At 43.5% G+C, this 14,326-nt stretch overlaps 1 protein-coding gene across 1 annotated transcript in view; it reads right to left on the bottom strand.

Moving 5' to 3' along the window:
- Positions 1 to 14,326, bottom strand: part of LOC135553307 (collagen alpha-1(XXII) chain-like) — a 75,261-nt gene that overhangs the window by 17,848 nt on the left and 43,087 nt on the right. Inside the window, exons 19-34 of the mRNA XM_064985471.1 lie at positions 12,624 to 12,677; positions 12,445 to 12,498; positions 11,644 to 11,679; positions 11,423 to 11,452; positions 11,104 to 11,157; positions 10,887 to 10,940; positions 4,814 to 4,867; positions 2,532 to 2,585; positions 2,330 to 2,383; positions 2,144 to 2,197; positions 1,803 to 1,856; positions 1,310 to 1,354; positions 1,143 to 1,205; positions 964 to 1,017; positions 540 to 581; positions 63 to 95 (exon numbers count right to left, since the gene is read on the bottom strand). Of these exons, the coding sequence (XP_064841543.1) occupies positions 63 to 95; positions 540 to 581; positions 964 to 1,017; positions 1,143 to 1,205; positions 1,310 to 1,354; positions 1,803 to 1,856; positions 2,144 to 2,197; positions 2,330 to 2,383; positions 2,532 to 2,585; positions 4,814 to 4,867; positions 10,887 to 10,940; positions 11,104 to 11,157; positions 11,423 to 11,452; positions 11,644 to 11,679; positions 12,445 to 12,498; positions 12,624 to 12,677 (789 nt within the window). The remainder of the gene's footprint in view (positions 1 to 62; positions 96 to 539; positions 582 to 963; positions 1,018 to 1,142; positions 1,206 to 1,309; positions 1,355 to 1,802; positions 1,857 to 2,143; positions 2,198 to 2,329; positions 2,384 to 2,531; positions 2,586 to 4,813; positions 4,868 to 10,886; positions 10,941 to 11,103; positions 11,158 to 11,422; positions 11,453 to 11,643; positions 11,680 to 12,444; positions 12,499 to 12,623; positions 12,678 to 14,326) is intronic.

Here is a 14,326-nt window from a genome sequence, read left to right as displayed (position 1 = left end):
CTGGACAAACGTTGAATACTGAAGGGAGACTGTGAGATCTTGTTGGTTTCTACAGTACTTACAGGCTCACCAGGCTCAGGGATAACATTGGCCACCTGAGAGAAAAACAGAGACAAGTTAGCCAGCAAGCATCGTCAAATTGCAATGCATTATTCCAGGAAGTTTTTGTTTGCTTAGTTGTACATGGATCCAAATGTTTTATTGTTTTGATATATAGAAAGATGATTCGGTTCACAAACATGTCAATTTCCACTGTTCGAATTTACTACAATACATTGTGTCCTTCCCTGAGTTATTTTACAGTGTATTAATATCAGTGGAGGCTGCTGAGGGGAGGACGGCTCATAATAATGGCCGGGAATGGAGCGAATGGAATGGCATCCAACACCTGGAAACCATGGAAACCATGTGTTTGATACCATTCCATCAATTTCGCTCCAGCCATTACCATGAGCCTGTCCTCCCCAATTAAGGTGCCACCAACCTCCTGTGGTTAATATGGTCATTTGCACCAATCAACATCCCTCTACTTTACTCACATTTCCTGGTATTCCTGGAATTCCCTTGGGTCCCGTGTCACCCTGTGGCGACACACACACACACACACACGCACACACACACACATAGTGTGTGAATGTTAATTAACTCTTTACAAAACACTAGTCCTGGTGGCCCTTAGTGAGACAAAGTGAAGAGGAAGTCTCTGTGACAAACACACTCTCTGATACAAGCAGCAAACATCTTTCCTGTAGCAAACATAGCTTTTAAGCTAATAACCATGCTCATCCAATCACTCGTCAAGCAAAACACACAGTAACAAGAATCTTGTTCATTGTTACTGACTGTCTAGTAATGCTAAAGGTAAGAGACTGTACGGCTTTTAGATGATGTTGTGACATACAGTAGCTAGCTGTTTACATGAGTCTTTGTGAATCAATGTCTCATACTGTATCTCTTTCTTACCTTGTCACCTTTGTCACCCTTTGGCCCGAGAGAGCCGCCTTGTCCCCGGTCACCCTAAAAAGAAAACACAAGAAACAAACAGGAGCATAGTACACAAGGATGTTTAGATGCCAGCTGTCATTGGGCTGATGCACAATTCAGGAGTGTAGCTTTAATTGTGCTTATGAGATCAAACTCACCTGTCCTCCTTTCTCTCCTTTTGGTCCAACAACACCTGGTTGTCCAGTTAAACCAACTTGTCCCTGTAAGACACACACACACACACAGAAAGATGAAGAGCATGTGAGATGGGAACTTTTAGTTGAGTATAATGATTTAAGGTCATAGCCAGGTATTAGTAACTCACCCCCTCTCCTCCAGGTCCTCTTGGTCCCGGTGGTCCTTCCTCACCCTATAGCAGGGACACATTTGGTCATCATGAGATCATAAGATTCCTCAGACCACGATTGACATTTCTGTCACACTGTCTATTAACTACATCTGCATTCAAGTGGGGGGCTGTAAGGAGCCATGCGCAATGAAAAAGGATTGTCTATAAACGCAGAGGTATATCTCAGATGGTTTCTATTCAACAACTCCAGCTCCTATTTAATGATCCTTCCAGATTAGATGAAAGGGATACTTTAAAGTCACCTTTATAGACTCTATATAAACTTCAGTCTGCTGCATTACTTTTATGAAGTACCATTGATATGGCCTGGGTGTCCAGACAGAGGTTGCATCTGAAATGGCACCCGACTGTAATTCATATGTAGTTCACTACTTTTGACCAGAGCTCTATGGAGTGTTCAATATAGGAAAAGGGGTGCCATTTTGGACAAAGAGTAGTATCACTGTACCTTAGGACCAGGTTTACCAGGGAAGCCATCCAATCCAGTCTCTCCTCTAGGCCCCTATGGAGATGAATGAATAACACAGCTTAGTACATTTATGGCATTGTATCAGATATAATCCTAACTAACACAGAACGTTGTCACAACGCTGAAAATAGGTTGGTCATGGCATTACCATGTGACAACATTCTGAGAACCTAAACGTGTCGGTAAGGATACCATCCTCTAGAACTTTGGAATGTTACATGTTATTAGATGTTTCCTTACTGTTTTGTGAGGAATAAAGACCTGAAACTTTCAGTTGGTTATAAAACATGAATCACTACTTCTACTAATGCTACACTGACCTTGGCTCCGTCATTGCCTGGAAGTCCGTCCAGCCCATCGTTTCCAGGTAAACCCTTCCAACAATAAATATTGGGATAAGTCTGGGACATGAGTGCTTAGACAACTCAATGTTACTTTAGTGAATCATATTATAACATGTCAAACATGTAACCTGTAAATGTGGAAAAAATATACTGTAAACTTACTGCTTTGCCTGCCTCTCCTGGTTTCCCTGAAAATCCAATCTCGCCAGGTAGACCCTGAGCAAAGAGAATGGAACATATTACTTTTTCTATCATTTCCATTTCCTCTGAGTGGGTTACATTTGCTTTGGATGAGCTTTTGGGATGACTGCTGACAGTAAACTGCTGTACAGCCTTCAATGGATTGTTGGTGCACCGAACTCACAGGAGGTCCAGTTTGTCCAGGGCTTCCTTGCCCTCCAGGAGGCCCCTGGGAACCCTATAAAGAGACACAGCATCATCAACAAAAACGGTCATCAACCTCAGTCCAACAGGCAAGACATACAGTACCAGCATCAGCCACTAGAGGGGAGAGTATTGTAAAGTACAGTATTGTATTCTAGGTTGGTCTGATATTCTGTCAGCTGCAAGTCGTGGTAATATAATAGTAGGGCGATGGGTTATTCCTGGTAGTGGTGTAAAGTAACTATGTAAAAAAAGACTTTGAAGTACTACTTAAGTAATTTTTGGGGGGTATCTGTTCTTACCTATTTATGTTTGACAACTTTTACTTTTACTTCACTACAAGAAAATAATGTACTTTTTACACCATACGTTTTCCCTGACACCCAAAGGTACTCATTACATTTCAAATGCTTAGCAGGACAAGACCATTTTCCAATTCACACACTTATCAAGTGCACATCCCTGGTCATCCTAAATGCCTCTGATCTCTTGCTCACGAAACACAAATGCTTTGTCTGTAAATGATGTCTGTGTTAGTGTGGCCCTGGCTATCTGTAAAAAAAAGGGGAAAAAATAAATAAATTGTGCCGTTTGTTTAATATAAGGAATTTTAAATATTTTATCATTGTACTTGTGATAATTAACTGTATTTTAGCAATGACATTTACTTTTGATACTTAAAGTATATCTATAACCAAGTACTTTTAGACTTTTACTCAAGTAGTATTTTACTGTGAGACATTCACTTTTACTTGAGTCATTTTCTATTAAGGTATCTTTACTTTTACTCAAGTATGACAATTCGGTACTTTTTCCACCCCTGCTGGTAGGGTGGTCACCTTGTCTAAAGAAATTCCAGGCCCTAAGGCGCTAATTATTGCTTTTAAGAGTGATATTGAATATTAATTAATTTATGCAATGTGGATGAGTTCTGAAAATGCCGAGAATACAGTATTTTCCATCCAGTGGAAGTGATTAGTGATGCTAGTACTGAGAGAGAAGTTGTGTCAGGTATGCAGTCCATGGTGAGTAGTTAACATCAAGAATGAAATGCCATTGAATGAGCCCAAGGTTTAAGAGGTGTGATGATAACTGACACATACTCCATTCATTGTGTCAAAAGAGTTCCTATGAAAGGTTGGTAATGACACATCAACACCATTATCTCAGAAACCCGAGACCCACTCCAATTTGCATACCGCCCAAACAGATCCACAGATAATGCAATCTCTATTGCACTCCACACTGCCCTTTCCCACCTGGACAAAAGGAACACTTATGTGAGAATGCTATTCATTGACTACAGTTCAGCGTTCAACAGCTACAACATCGAGAGCATCCTGACTGGTTGCATCACTGCCTGGTATGGCAAATGCTCGGCCTCCGACCGCAAAGCACTACAGAGGGTATATACATCGCTGGGGCTAAGCTGCCTACCATCCAGGACCTCTACACCAGGCAGTGTCAGAGGAAGGCCCTAAAAATTGTCAAAGACCCCAGCCACCACAGTCATAGACTGTTAACTCTACTACCGCATGACAAGCGTCACCAGAGTGCCAACGCTACGACAAAAATCCTTCTCAAAAGTTTTTACCCCCAAGCCAAAAGACTCCTAAACAGGTAATCAAATGGCTATTTGCATTGTGTGCCCCCCCCTCCCCCCAACCCCTCTTTTACGCTGATGCGACTCTGTTCATCATATATGCATAGTCACTTTAACTATACATTCATGCACATACTGCCTCATTTGGCCCAACCAACCAGTGCCCCCACACATTGGCTAACCAGGCAATCTGCATTGCGTCCCACCCACCCACCACCGGCCAACCCCTCTTTTACGCTATTGCTACTCTCTGTTTATCATATATGCATAGTCACTTTAACCATATCTACATGTACATACTACGGTGCCTGTATGTAGCCACGCTACTGTATATAGCCGCTACTGTTATTTTTCACTGTCTTTTTACTGTTGTTTTTATTTCTTTACTTACCTATTGTTCACCTAATACCTTTTCTGCACTATTGGTTAGAGCCGGTAAGAAAGCATTTCACTGTAAGGTCTACACCTGTTGTATTCGGCGCGTGTGACAAATAAACTGTGATTTGATTATGATGCAGGGAATCCTACTGTTACACATAGGCTTGATGTTCCAACAGATGTTTATGTCACGGAATATATCTGTAAATGATCTGATACTGTAGGACACAATAAAGAGTGCCTGCCATGGATAGCACACAGACATAAACTGGTATTCTTACAGGTGGTCCGGGTAGCCCGTCAACACCAGGTAATCCACTTTCACCTTTCTTGCCCTGAAAAGAAAGACACAAAATCAACCATCATACATTAAAAAAACGTAACGTTGGGAGAAAATAAACCTGTGTTGGAAAACATGTTTATTCACTTAAAATCACCCCTTTAAAACCTGCTGCTTTGGCAACTCCTGTACTTGAATCCGACTCCATCTCTCATTGAATGCACTGTGATATACTGCCCTCTGCAGGATTCTTTAAGATACTGCGGCATGATTCACGTGAGACGGCCCTACTGCTGTGACTGATACTGTTAACGTAAAGTATGGGCGGGTGGACAATTCTTTGAGGCTTGTCAGGGAAACAGCTGACTGATGGCTACGGTGTGGACTGTGAAGCGTGTCAGGAGCCAGGAAGGTCCACTACACGGATGATCAACCATGTGACTGGCCCTGTTGGCCATGACAGCACCATTATCACAGCAGAAATCCTTCAGTGACTTCACATCCTCAATAAACACACACACACACACACCTCAAGCACCGTATGAAAAGTTAAACTTCAGTTAACACTACATCCCAGAAACTACTATATCCCTGGTCATTGAAATTGTTAATGGCTCTGGGCCAGCCCCCATCCCACCAAAGTGAAGGTCTCAGCAACAGTAAAAACACACTGAGGTACAGTTAAGTGCTTCAAGCCATGACAGAACATCCCAAAAGGTCAAAGGGAAAATAGACCGAGCTGTAACCAGCTGTTGTGTTGCTCAGAACAGAACAGAAGAGAGTAGACTAGGCCAGGGGATCCACTCTGAATAGCCCACAGTGAACAGGTTAGACTTAGCGCTCTGTTAGAGGTAGTAAGGAGGACAAAGTAGATAGGTATCCTAGCAGTTACGAGAGTTTGATTAATATCTAAAAGGTCCCTGGTTTGACTCCACAAGCCGAATAGGTGAAAAAATGACCCCTCCTGTATTTATGCTGCAGTAGTTTATGTGTCGGGGGGCTAGGGTCAGTTTGTTATATCTGGAGTACTTCTCCTGTCTTATCCGGTCTCCTGTGTGAATTTAAGTATGCTCTCTCTAATTCTCTCTTTCTCTCTTTCTTTCTCTTGCTCGGAGGACCTGAGCCCTAGGACCATGCATCAGGACTAGCTGGCATGATGACTCCTTGCTCTCCCCAGTCCACCTGGCAGTGCTGCTGCTCCAGTTTCAACTGTTCTGCCTGTAATTATTATTATTTGACCATGCTGGTCATTTATGAACATTTGAACATCTTCACCATGTTCTGTTATAATCTCCACCCGGCACAGCCAGAAGAGGACTGGCCACCCCTCATAGCCTGGTTCCTCTCTAGGTTTCTTCCTAGGTTTTGGCCTTTCTAGGGAGTTTTTCTTAGCCACCGTGCTTCTACACCTGCATTGCTTGCTGTTTGGGGTTTTAGGCTGGGTTTCTGTACAGCACTTTTACACAGACGACATCATTCTGTATACTTCTGGCCCTTCTTTGGACACTGTGTTAACATACCTCCAAACAAGCTTCAACGCCATAAAACACTCCTTCCGTGGCCTCCAACTGCTCTTAAATTATAGCAAAAACTAAATGCATGCTCTTCAACGGATCGCTGCCCTCACCTGCCTGCCTGACTAGTATCACTACTCTGGATGGTTCTGGCTAGACTGTAAACTCTCCTTCCAAACTCAAATTAAGCATCTCCAATCCAAAGTTAAATCTAGAATCAGCTTCCTATTTCGCAACAAAGCATCCTTAACTCATGCTGCCAAACATACCTTCAGAAAACAGACTATCATACCGATCCTTGACTTCGGCGATGTCATTTACAAAATAGCCTCCAACACTCTACTCAGCAAATTGGATGCAGTCTAACACAGTGCAATCCGTTTTGTCACCAAAGCCCCATATACTATCCACCACTGCGACCTGTATGCTCTCGTTGGCTGGTCTTCGCTGCATATTCATCGCCAAACCCACTGGCTCCAGGTCATCTATAAGTCTTTGCTAGGTAAAGCTCCGCCATATCTCAGCTCATTGGTCACCATAGCAACAACCACCCGTAGCATGAGCTCCAGCAGGTATATTTCACTGGTCATTCCCAAAGCCAACACCTTCTTCGGCCGCCTCTCCTTCCAGTTCTCTGCTGCCAAAGACTGGAACGAATTGCAAAAATCACTGAAGTTGGAGACTTATATCTCCCTCACTAACTTGAAGCCTCAGCTGTCAGCGCAGCTTACCGATCGCTGCAGCTGTACACAGCCCATCTTTAAATAGCCCATATTCGTTTTTGTTTTTCTTCCCTTTTGCACACCAGTATTTCTACTTGCACATCCTCATCTGCACATACATCACTCCAGTGTAAATTGCTAAATTGTAATTACTTCGCCACTATTGGCCTATTTATTGCCTTACCTCCTTGCTTCATTTGCACACACTGTATACAGATTTTTCTATTATGTTATTGACTGTACGTTTGTTTACTCCATGTGTATCTCTGTGTTGTTGTCTGTGTCACACTGCTTTGCTTTATCTTGTCCAGGTCGCAGTTGTAAATGAGAACTTGTTCTCAACTTGCCTACCTGGTTAAATAAAGGTGAAATAAATCAAATAAAAACACCAAAAAGTCACTCTGGATAATTGTGGTTTGCTAAATAACAGAAAACATGTAAATACTACAGAGGTACGGTGATGCCTTCGTAAACAAATACAGTGTCATCACCACGTTCATATGAGAAACCTGTCATGTCATTTTCTAAATGTTTAACCATCAAAGTCCTATGGCAAGGGTATTCCTCGCACACATACAGTGACCGATAGAGCTCCTTTTGTCAAAGTTAGTACACAGTTGATGGAATGAGATGTTTTCTATCTAAATGTAAGGGGCTTAATACAGTTGCACTCCAGCCACGAGGGGTACTCAGGTGAAGCCCATGGGGAAAAAGAAATAGAGTTAAGTAAATTGGGGAGTGGAAGAAAAATTAATAAAAACTGGTGTAAACTGCTGTTTCATATGCTGACATGATTAAAGGTCTAGGAAACAGTAACTTTCACATTGTAGTTTATATTATAAGCTCAGAGAAATAAATCAACTCCAGTTTATGTAACATCCTACTGCTCCCTGCAGGAGTTCTGGCTCAGTCAGATTACCCACCAAACCAAAGTTGGTTCTGTAAACGTTCCCAGAACATTTATTAGGTTGCCCTAAAGGTTCTAATAAGACAGAATCTGTCCATTCGCCTGATGTTGGAAGAACGTTCCCAGAACACATTTTGTTATTACTTTACCTGGTAATAAGAACCTTAAAGGAATGTTCTGTGGTGGTTGATACAGATGTTGTGGACAACATTTTAGTGAACGTTAGGAGAACATTCCAAGGATATTTCATTTAAAACACTTTCTGGAAAAACAGCATTATGTTTTCTGGGGGATGTTATCATCGTAATGTTAGATAAAACCCTAACTAGACCTTAATAGGAATGTTAGTTAATGTCCTGGGATTTTTCCCAGCTTGCTGGGTAGTCACTGCTATCAGAGCAAGGCTTCCTGTGTCCGTTTCATCCTGCTGTAGTGTGTTGACAGGTCTGAGGCGGTGGATCTACTACTCGTTGTAAGTCGATCTGATAATAGCCTGCTAAATGACTAGATTGTAAATACAGTAGGGGAATGTGACTGTTGAAAGGTTTAAAATAGTGAAGGTACAGGAGTATATACAGTACCGTCGGAAAGTACTCAGACCCCTTGAATTTTTCCACATTTTGTTATGTTACAGCTTTATTCTAAAATGGATTGAACACTGTTTTATCTCTCATCAATCAACACACAATACCCCACAATGTCAAAGAGAAAACAGGTTTTTAGAAATGTTTGCAAATGTTTAAAAAAATACATATATAAAAAAGACCTTATTTACATAAGCAGTCAGACCCTTTCCTATGAGGCTTTCTTCAACTTGATTGGAGTCCACCTGTGGTAAATTCAATTGGTTGGACATGGTTTGGAAAGGCGCACACCTGTCTAATTAAGGTCCCACAGTTGACAGTGCATGTCAGAGCAAAGAACAAGCCATGAGGTCAAGGAAATTGTCCTGCCTGGCCTGACCCTGAGCCTGCCTGCTGTCCGGTACCTTTTCCCCACTATTCTGGATTACCAACCTCTGCCTGGCCTGACCCCGAGCCTGCCTGCCATCCGGTACCTTTTCCCCACTATTCTGGATTACCAACCTCTGCCTGACCTGACCCCGAGCCTGCCTGCCGTCCGGTACCTTTTCCCCACTATTCTGGATTACCAACCTCTGCCTGGCCTGACCCCGAGCCTGCCTGCCATCCGGTACCTTTTCCCCACTATTCTGGATTACCAACCTCTGCCTGACCTGACCCCGAGCCTGCCTGCCATCCGGTACCTTTTCCCCACTATTCTGGATTACCAACCTCTGCCTGACCTGACCCCGAGCCTGCCTGCCATCCGGTACCTTTTCCCCACTATTCTGGATTACCAACCTCTGCCTGGCCTGACCCTGAGCCTGCCTGCCATCCGGTACCTTTTCCCCACTATTCTGGATTACCAACCTCTGCCTGGCCTGACCCCGAGTCTGCCTGCCATCCGGTACCTTTTCCCCACTATTCTGGATTACCAACCTCTGCCTGGCATGACCCCGAGCCTGCCTGCCATCCGGTACCTTTTCCCCACTATTCTGGATTACCAACCTCTGCCTGACCTGACCCCGAGCCTGCCTGCCATCCGGTACCTTTTCCCCACTATTCTGGATTACCAACCTCTGCCTGACCTGACCCCGAGCCTGCCTGCCATCCGGTACCTTTGCCACACTATTCTGGATTACCAACCTCTGCCTGACCTGACCCCGAGTCTGCCTGCCGTCCGGTACCTTTTCCCCACTATTCTGGATTACCAACCTCTGCCTGGCCTGACCCCGAGCCTGCCTGCCATCCGGTACCTTTTCCCCACTATTCTGGATTACCAACCTCTGCCTGACCTGACCCTGAGCCTGCCTGCTGTCCGGTACCTTTTCCCCACTATTCTGGATTACCAACCTCTGCCTGACCTGACCCCAAGCCTGCCTGCCATCCGGTACCTTTTCCCCACTATTCTGGATTACCAACCTCTGCCTGACCTGACCCTGAGCCTGCCTGCCATCCGGTACCTTTTCCCCACTATTCTGGATTACCAACCTCTGCCTGACCTGACCCTGAGCCTGCCTGCCATCCGGTACCTTTTCCCCACTATTCTGGATTACCAACCTCTGCCTGGCCTGACCCCGAGCCTGCCTGCCATCCGGTACCTTTGCCTGCCTGTGTTCGAATTAATCAACTTTTGTTACTTTGTCATTGTCTGCCCCTGGGTCTTACCTTCAAATGTGATAGTAACGTAACAGAATGTGGAAAAAGTTAAGGGGTCTGAATACTTTCCGAATGCACTGTAGGCAATTCCACCACAACAGGAGGCAAGAGAGTGGCCAGCTGCTCATGAACCCATTAGGTATATCCAGAGATATATGCGAAAAAGACCAAATCGACAACGGCAATACAGAAAATGATGGTTTAATGTTATCATGGGGATTTGCTTGCCTAGAATAGAATATAACTTTATTTACTTTTAGGATATCAACATGGATTTTATGGTTCTTAAATATTTTTCAAATCCCTGTTTCCGTGATACAGTTGACTTCCTAAACTGTCCCTGTAGAAAACAAGAGGAGGAATCCAACAGCAGTCCAACAGCTCATCCCTGTTTCCGTGAGACAGTTGACTTCCTAAACTGTCCCTGTAGAAAACTGAGGGGGGAATCCAACAGCAGTCCAATGGCTTTGATGACTGTGTACCGTCAACATCCAGTCACTATGACTACAGTGCTTTGGTATGGAGAGAAAAAATAAACCTTTGAGTGCCATACAGAAAAAGTTAACTGTGGTTTTGTGAGTATGGGAAGAAACCTACTGTTGTGCCACTCCTAAACATCTTATGACTAAAGTACCAGTGAAGTCAGATTCAGGCCTACAGTACTACTGTAATCAAAGGCATGTAAATCCTATAACAAATATAAGACTCTTACCCTTTGGCCAAACTCTCCAGGTTCGCCAGGTAAACCAAGTTGACCAGTTGCACCCTGGGGGGAAAAGCGCTTGTCATTTTCTACTTCAGCTCTGACTGGTAAAACTACAGAGCTAGTGGGCCTTTTTGCATGTATCTGTTATCTATACAGAGACACGTAATTGGGTCAAATATGAAGGTGGGGTCTACAGAGGAAGTAATAAATTGTGGTTCCTTACAGGGGGTCCAGGGGGACCATCAGGTCCTGGAGGGCCACGAGGTCCTGGCGGTCCCTGGAACATAGAACAGACAACAAGACATAACGGAGTAAGAGTCCAGGTGAGACAGTTAGTAACAATATACTGTACGTCATAGGAACGTTATACTGTCTATGTTACTGTAGCCATTATTGTGTAGTAAATCAACCTCTATTTTCTAGTGTAAAAACATCATGACCTTACTTGAAACACTGTATGACTACAGATGGCAATAGTGTTAAAGATACATACCCATGCTCAAAATACTGAACAAAAAAAATGACTATATCCTTGTACTCACAGCCTCTCCTTTCAAGCCATCTCTTTGAATCTGCCAAAATAAAGGTGCGGTTTAAAGCACTTCTAAACAGGACTAACAAACAGTAATCTACATCAACTTTTAAATGTGTTTTTTTACTATCACTCTATGTTGTTGTATCAGGTTGGCACTTGGCCTCCATGCTCGTGGAGTATACAGTACCTGACATTAAACTATACTGCATACTATGTTTAGGAACTCACCATATCCCCAGGCATTCCAGCAGGGCCCGTCTCTCCCTGCAAGACAGTGGAACCACACAGGAAATTAAACTCTTTCGAAAGTTGTCTCTTTAAATCGTCTGTGTGGTTTATGGGGTAATGTTTCAGATGACACAGAGACGTTAATCATTTCAATGACAAGGGACAAGTTTCCGGGATGCAGTTTTAAGTTGAACTTTTCATACAGTGCTTGAGGTGTGTGTGTGTGTGTGTGGAATTGTGTGTCCCCACAAAGCTGGCTGTACAAGACTGTGTGTGTGTGTGTGTGTGTGTGTGTGTGTGTGTGTGTGTGTGTGTGTGTGTGTGTGTGTGTGTGTGTGTGTGTGTGTGTGTGTGTGTGTGTGTGTGTGTGTGTGTGTGTGTGTGTGTGTGTGTGTGTGTGTGTGTGTGGTAATTATAGTCAGACAAGTGTTATCAAGACAGATAGATGAGTGGGCTGCCTTCGATGGTTAAAAAGAGGGAAAACAGAGGAATGTCTGGACCACAGACAGAAACTTAACAGTTCAGTCTGACTAAGGCTTTTACAGATAAAGTCTATTTTTTAAAGGTTTACCTGCAATGATTGTGATATGATGTGGTTGTTTTACCTGCTAATGCACTGATTGCGAGTCACTCTGGATAAGAGTGTCATCCTATCAATTCTAAAATGATGCGTAGCACATCACCTCGTGTTTGATGTGTTTTCTTGATTGTTCTTTGAGGAAAGTTTTGCTCCAATTCACATGTTGTATTGTTCATGATCACGTGTTGTAGTACGGTGTTTAATAGAGAGAAGACCATTACCTTTTCCCCTTTCAGGCCAGCGGCTCCAGGTGCGCCAGTCAGTCCTTCCAAACCCTAGACAGTGATTCCAAACAAACAGCTTTCAGAAACGAGAAGTAGACTACCAGCGAAAGCAACTTTCTCTCATGTAAACATCGGTATGCTCCCTGCAAAACATTATCGGAAAACGATAAACTCACATCTTTTCCAGGAACACCATGTTTTCCAGGGAATCCATCAATACCTTTGTCACCCTGTGAGGATCAAGGAACAGTGTTCAATGGAAAATAGAAAGGGTCTTCTAGGTACATAAGAAATGAGATTCAAAAGTAGCCTGCTATGACTAACAATAACCTTGCCACAGCTTCCCAGCTGTACTGCATTCTATCCAAGGTCGTTTTGTTTCAAAAGAACATCAGGACTCCCGAGTGGCGTAGTGGTCTAAGGCACTGCATCTCAGTGCTAGAGGCGTCACTACAGACCCTGGTTCCATCATAGACTGTATCTAAACTGGCCGGGATTGGGAGTCCCATAGAGCGGCACACAATTGGCCCAGCATTGTCTGGGTTATGGGAGGATTTGGCCGGGGTAGGCCGTCATTATAAAAAAGGAATTTGTTCTTAACTGACTTACCTAGTTAAATATATATATATATATTTTTAAATTGTCAATACCAGCAGGTAGCTAGTGCTGAATACATTACACATGTCTCATTTGTCTGTCAGGCTTGATGACTGTTCCATCTGCCAACAACATGGATACCCCTGACCGCCAGAAGTCCCTCCTAACGACCACTTCCTATTCTGGACCACCACTTCCTGTTCTGAACCAGCAGTTCCTCAGTCACCTCCAGAGAAGTAAACGCTTCTCCAGACATCCATTCTCTCCGAAAACAGAATGACTGGCTGACTGATGGCTTTAACGCAACAGCTCAGAAACACAGAAAACATAGCCACCATCAACATCATCGTATTCCTACATGACCCCACTGTTGAGTTGTCAGAACCTGCTTCATGCTGGTATGTTTTTCAAACCTGCTGCATGGCTTTGGGTCAGGGTTGGTGGGGAAAAACCATGTGCTAAATATATAGACAGTACAGTACACCGTTTATTGTTCTTAGCTTTATGTGCAGACAGAGACCCACAGTATGTCAACGACCAACAGACGCGGTACAGGTATACATGGGTTATGAGTGTGTAATGAAGTCCTTATGTACTGTAGGTGTTACCCTTTTCATAATATAATATAAAATATAATAATATAAAAATATCTGTTGGCAGTTCATTTCATACAACCCATCATGTAAATAATCTTCTACTCTCGCTGCCTAAAACCCTGCTCCCTTTAACCCGTTCTATCTCTATGACACTGACCAGCACGTCTAAATCCTATCATCTCACATCATCACCCAACGCCGAGAACAGTCTGTGTCTCAAAAGCCTAATAACAATCATAGACCTCAACGACCCACTTGACATACTGTGTGAAGCCCAGTAGGCCAGGAATCATATAGACTGCTACGTCAGTATAATCATTATAATCACAGGCCACAATCACTCTGAGGGATTGACCAGTGTGTTACATCCTAGTCAATGGCCATCCGCAGCAGTGAAAGTCTATATTTCAGGGACCCTTAAAGGAGGCATTGACACACAGTACTGTGGGCCGCTATCCTTGAATGAGTGTATTAGGATCCGCCCCCTCAAGCCCAGGACAGGAAGTGTGGAGAGTGCATCAGGGAAGCCAGTTCACATCTGTCTGCACCATTACTCCCTTCTGAGATGGAGGTCTATATTCCTTCTCAGAAACGATGGACTTTAACCCTTAAATAGGATTTTTTTTGTTGTCAATTGTTAAACATTTAATTGCCTTTATTTAAATTGGTATACCCGCAGGGAATTG

Source organism: Oncorhynchus masou, chromosome 13 (assembly GCF_036934945.1).
Source record: "Oncorhynchus masou masou isolate Uvic2021 chromosome 13, UVic_Omas_1.1, whole genome shotgun sequence".
Taxonomy (NCBI): Eukaryota; Metazoa; Chordata; class Actinopteri; order Salmoniformes; family Salmonidae; genus Oncorhynchus; species Oncorhynchus masou.
Note: the sequence above shows the minus strand (reverse complement) of the source record. Positions and strands in the feature narration are given on the sequence as shown.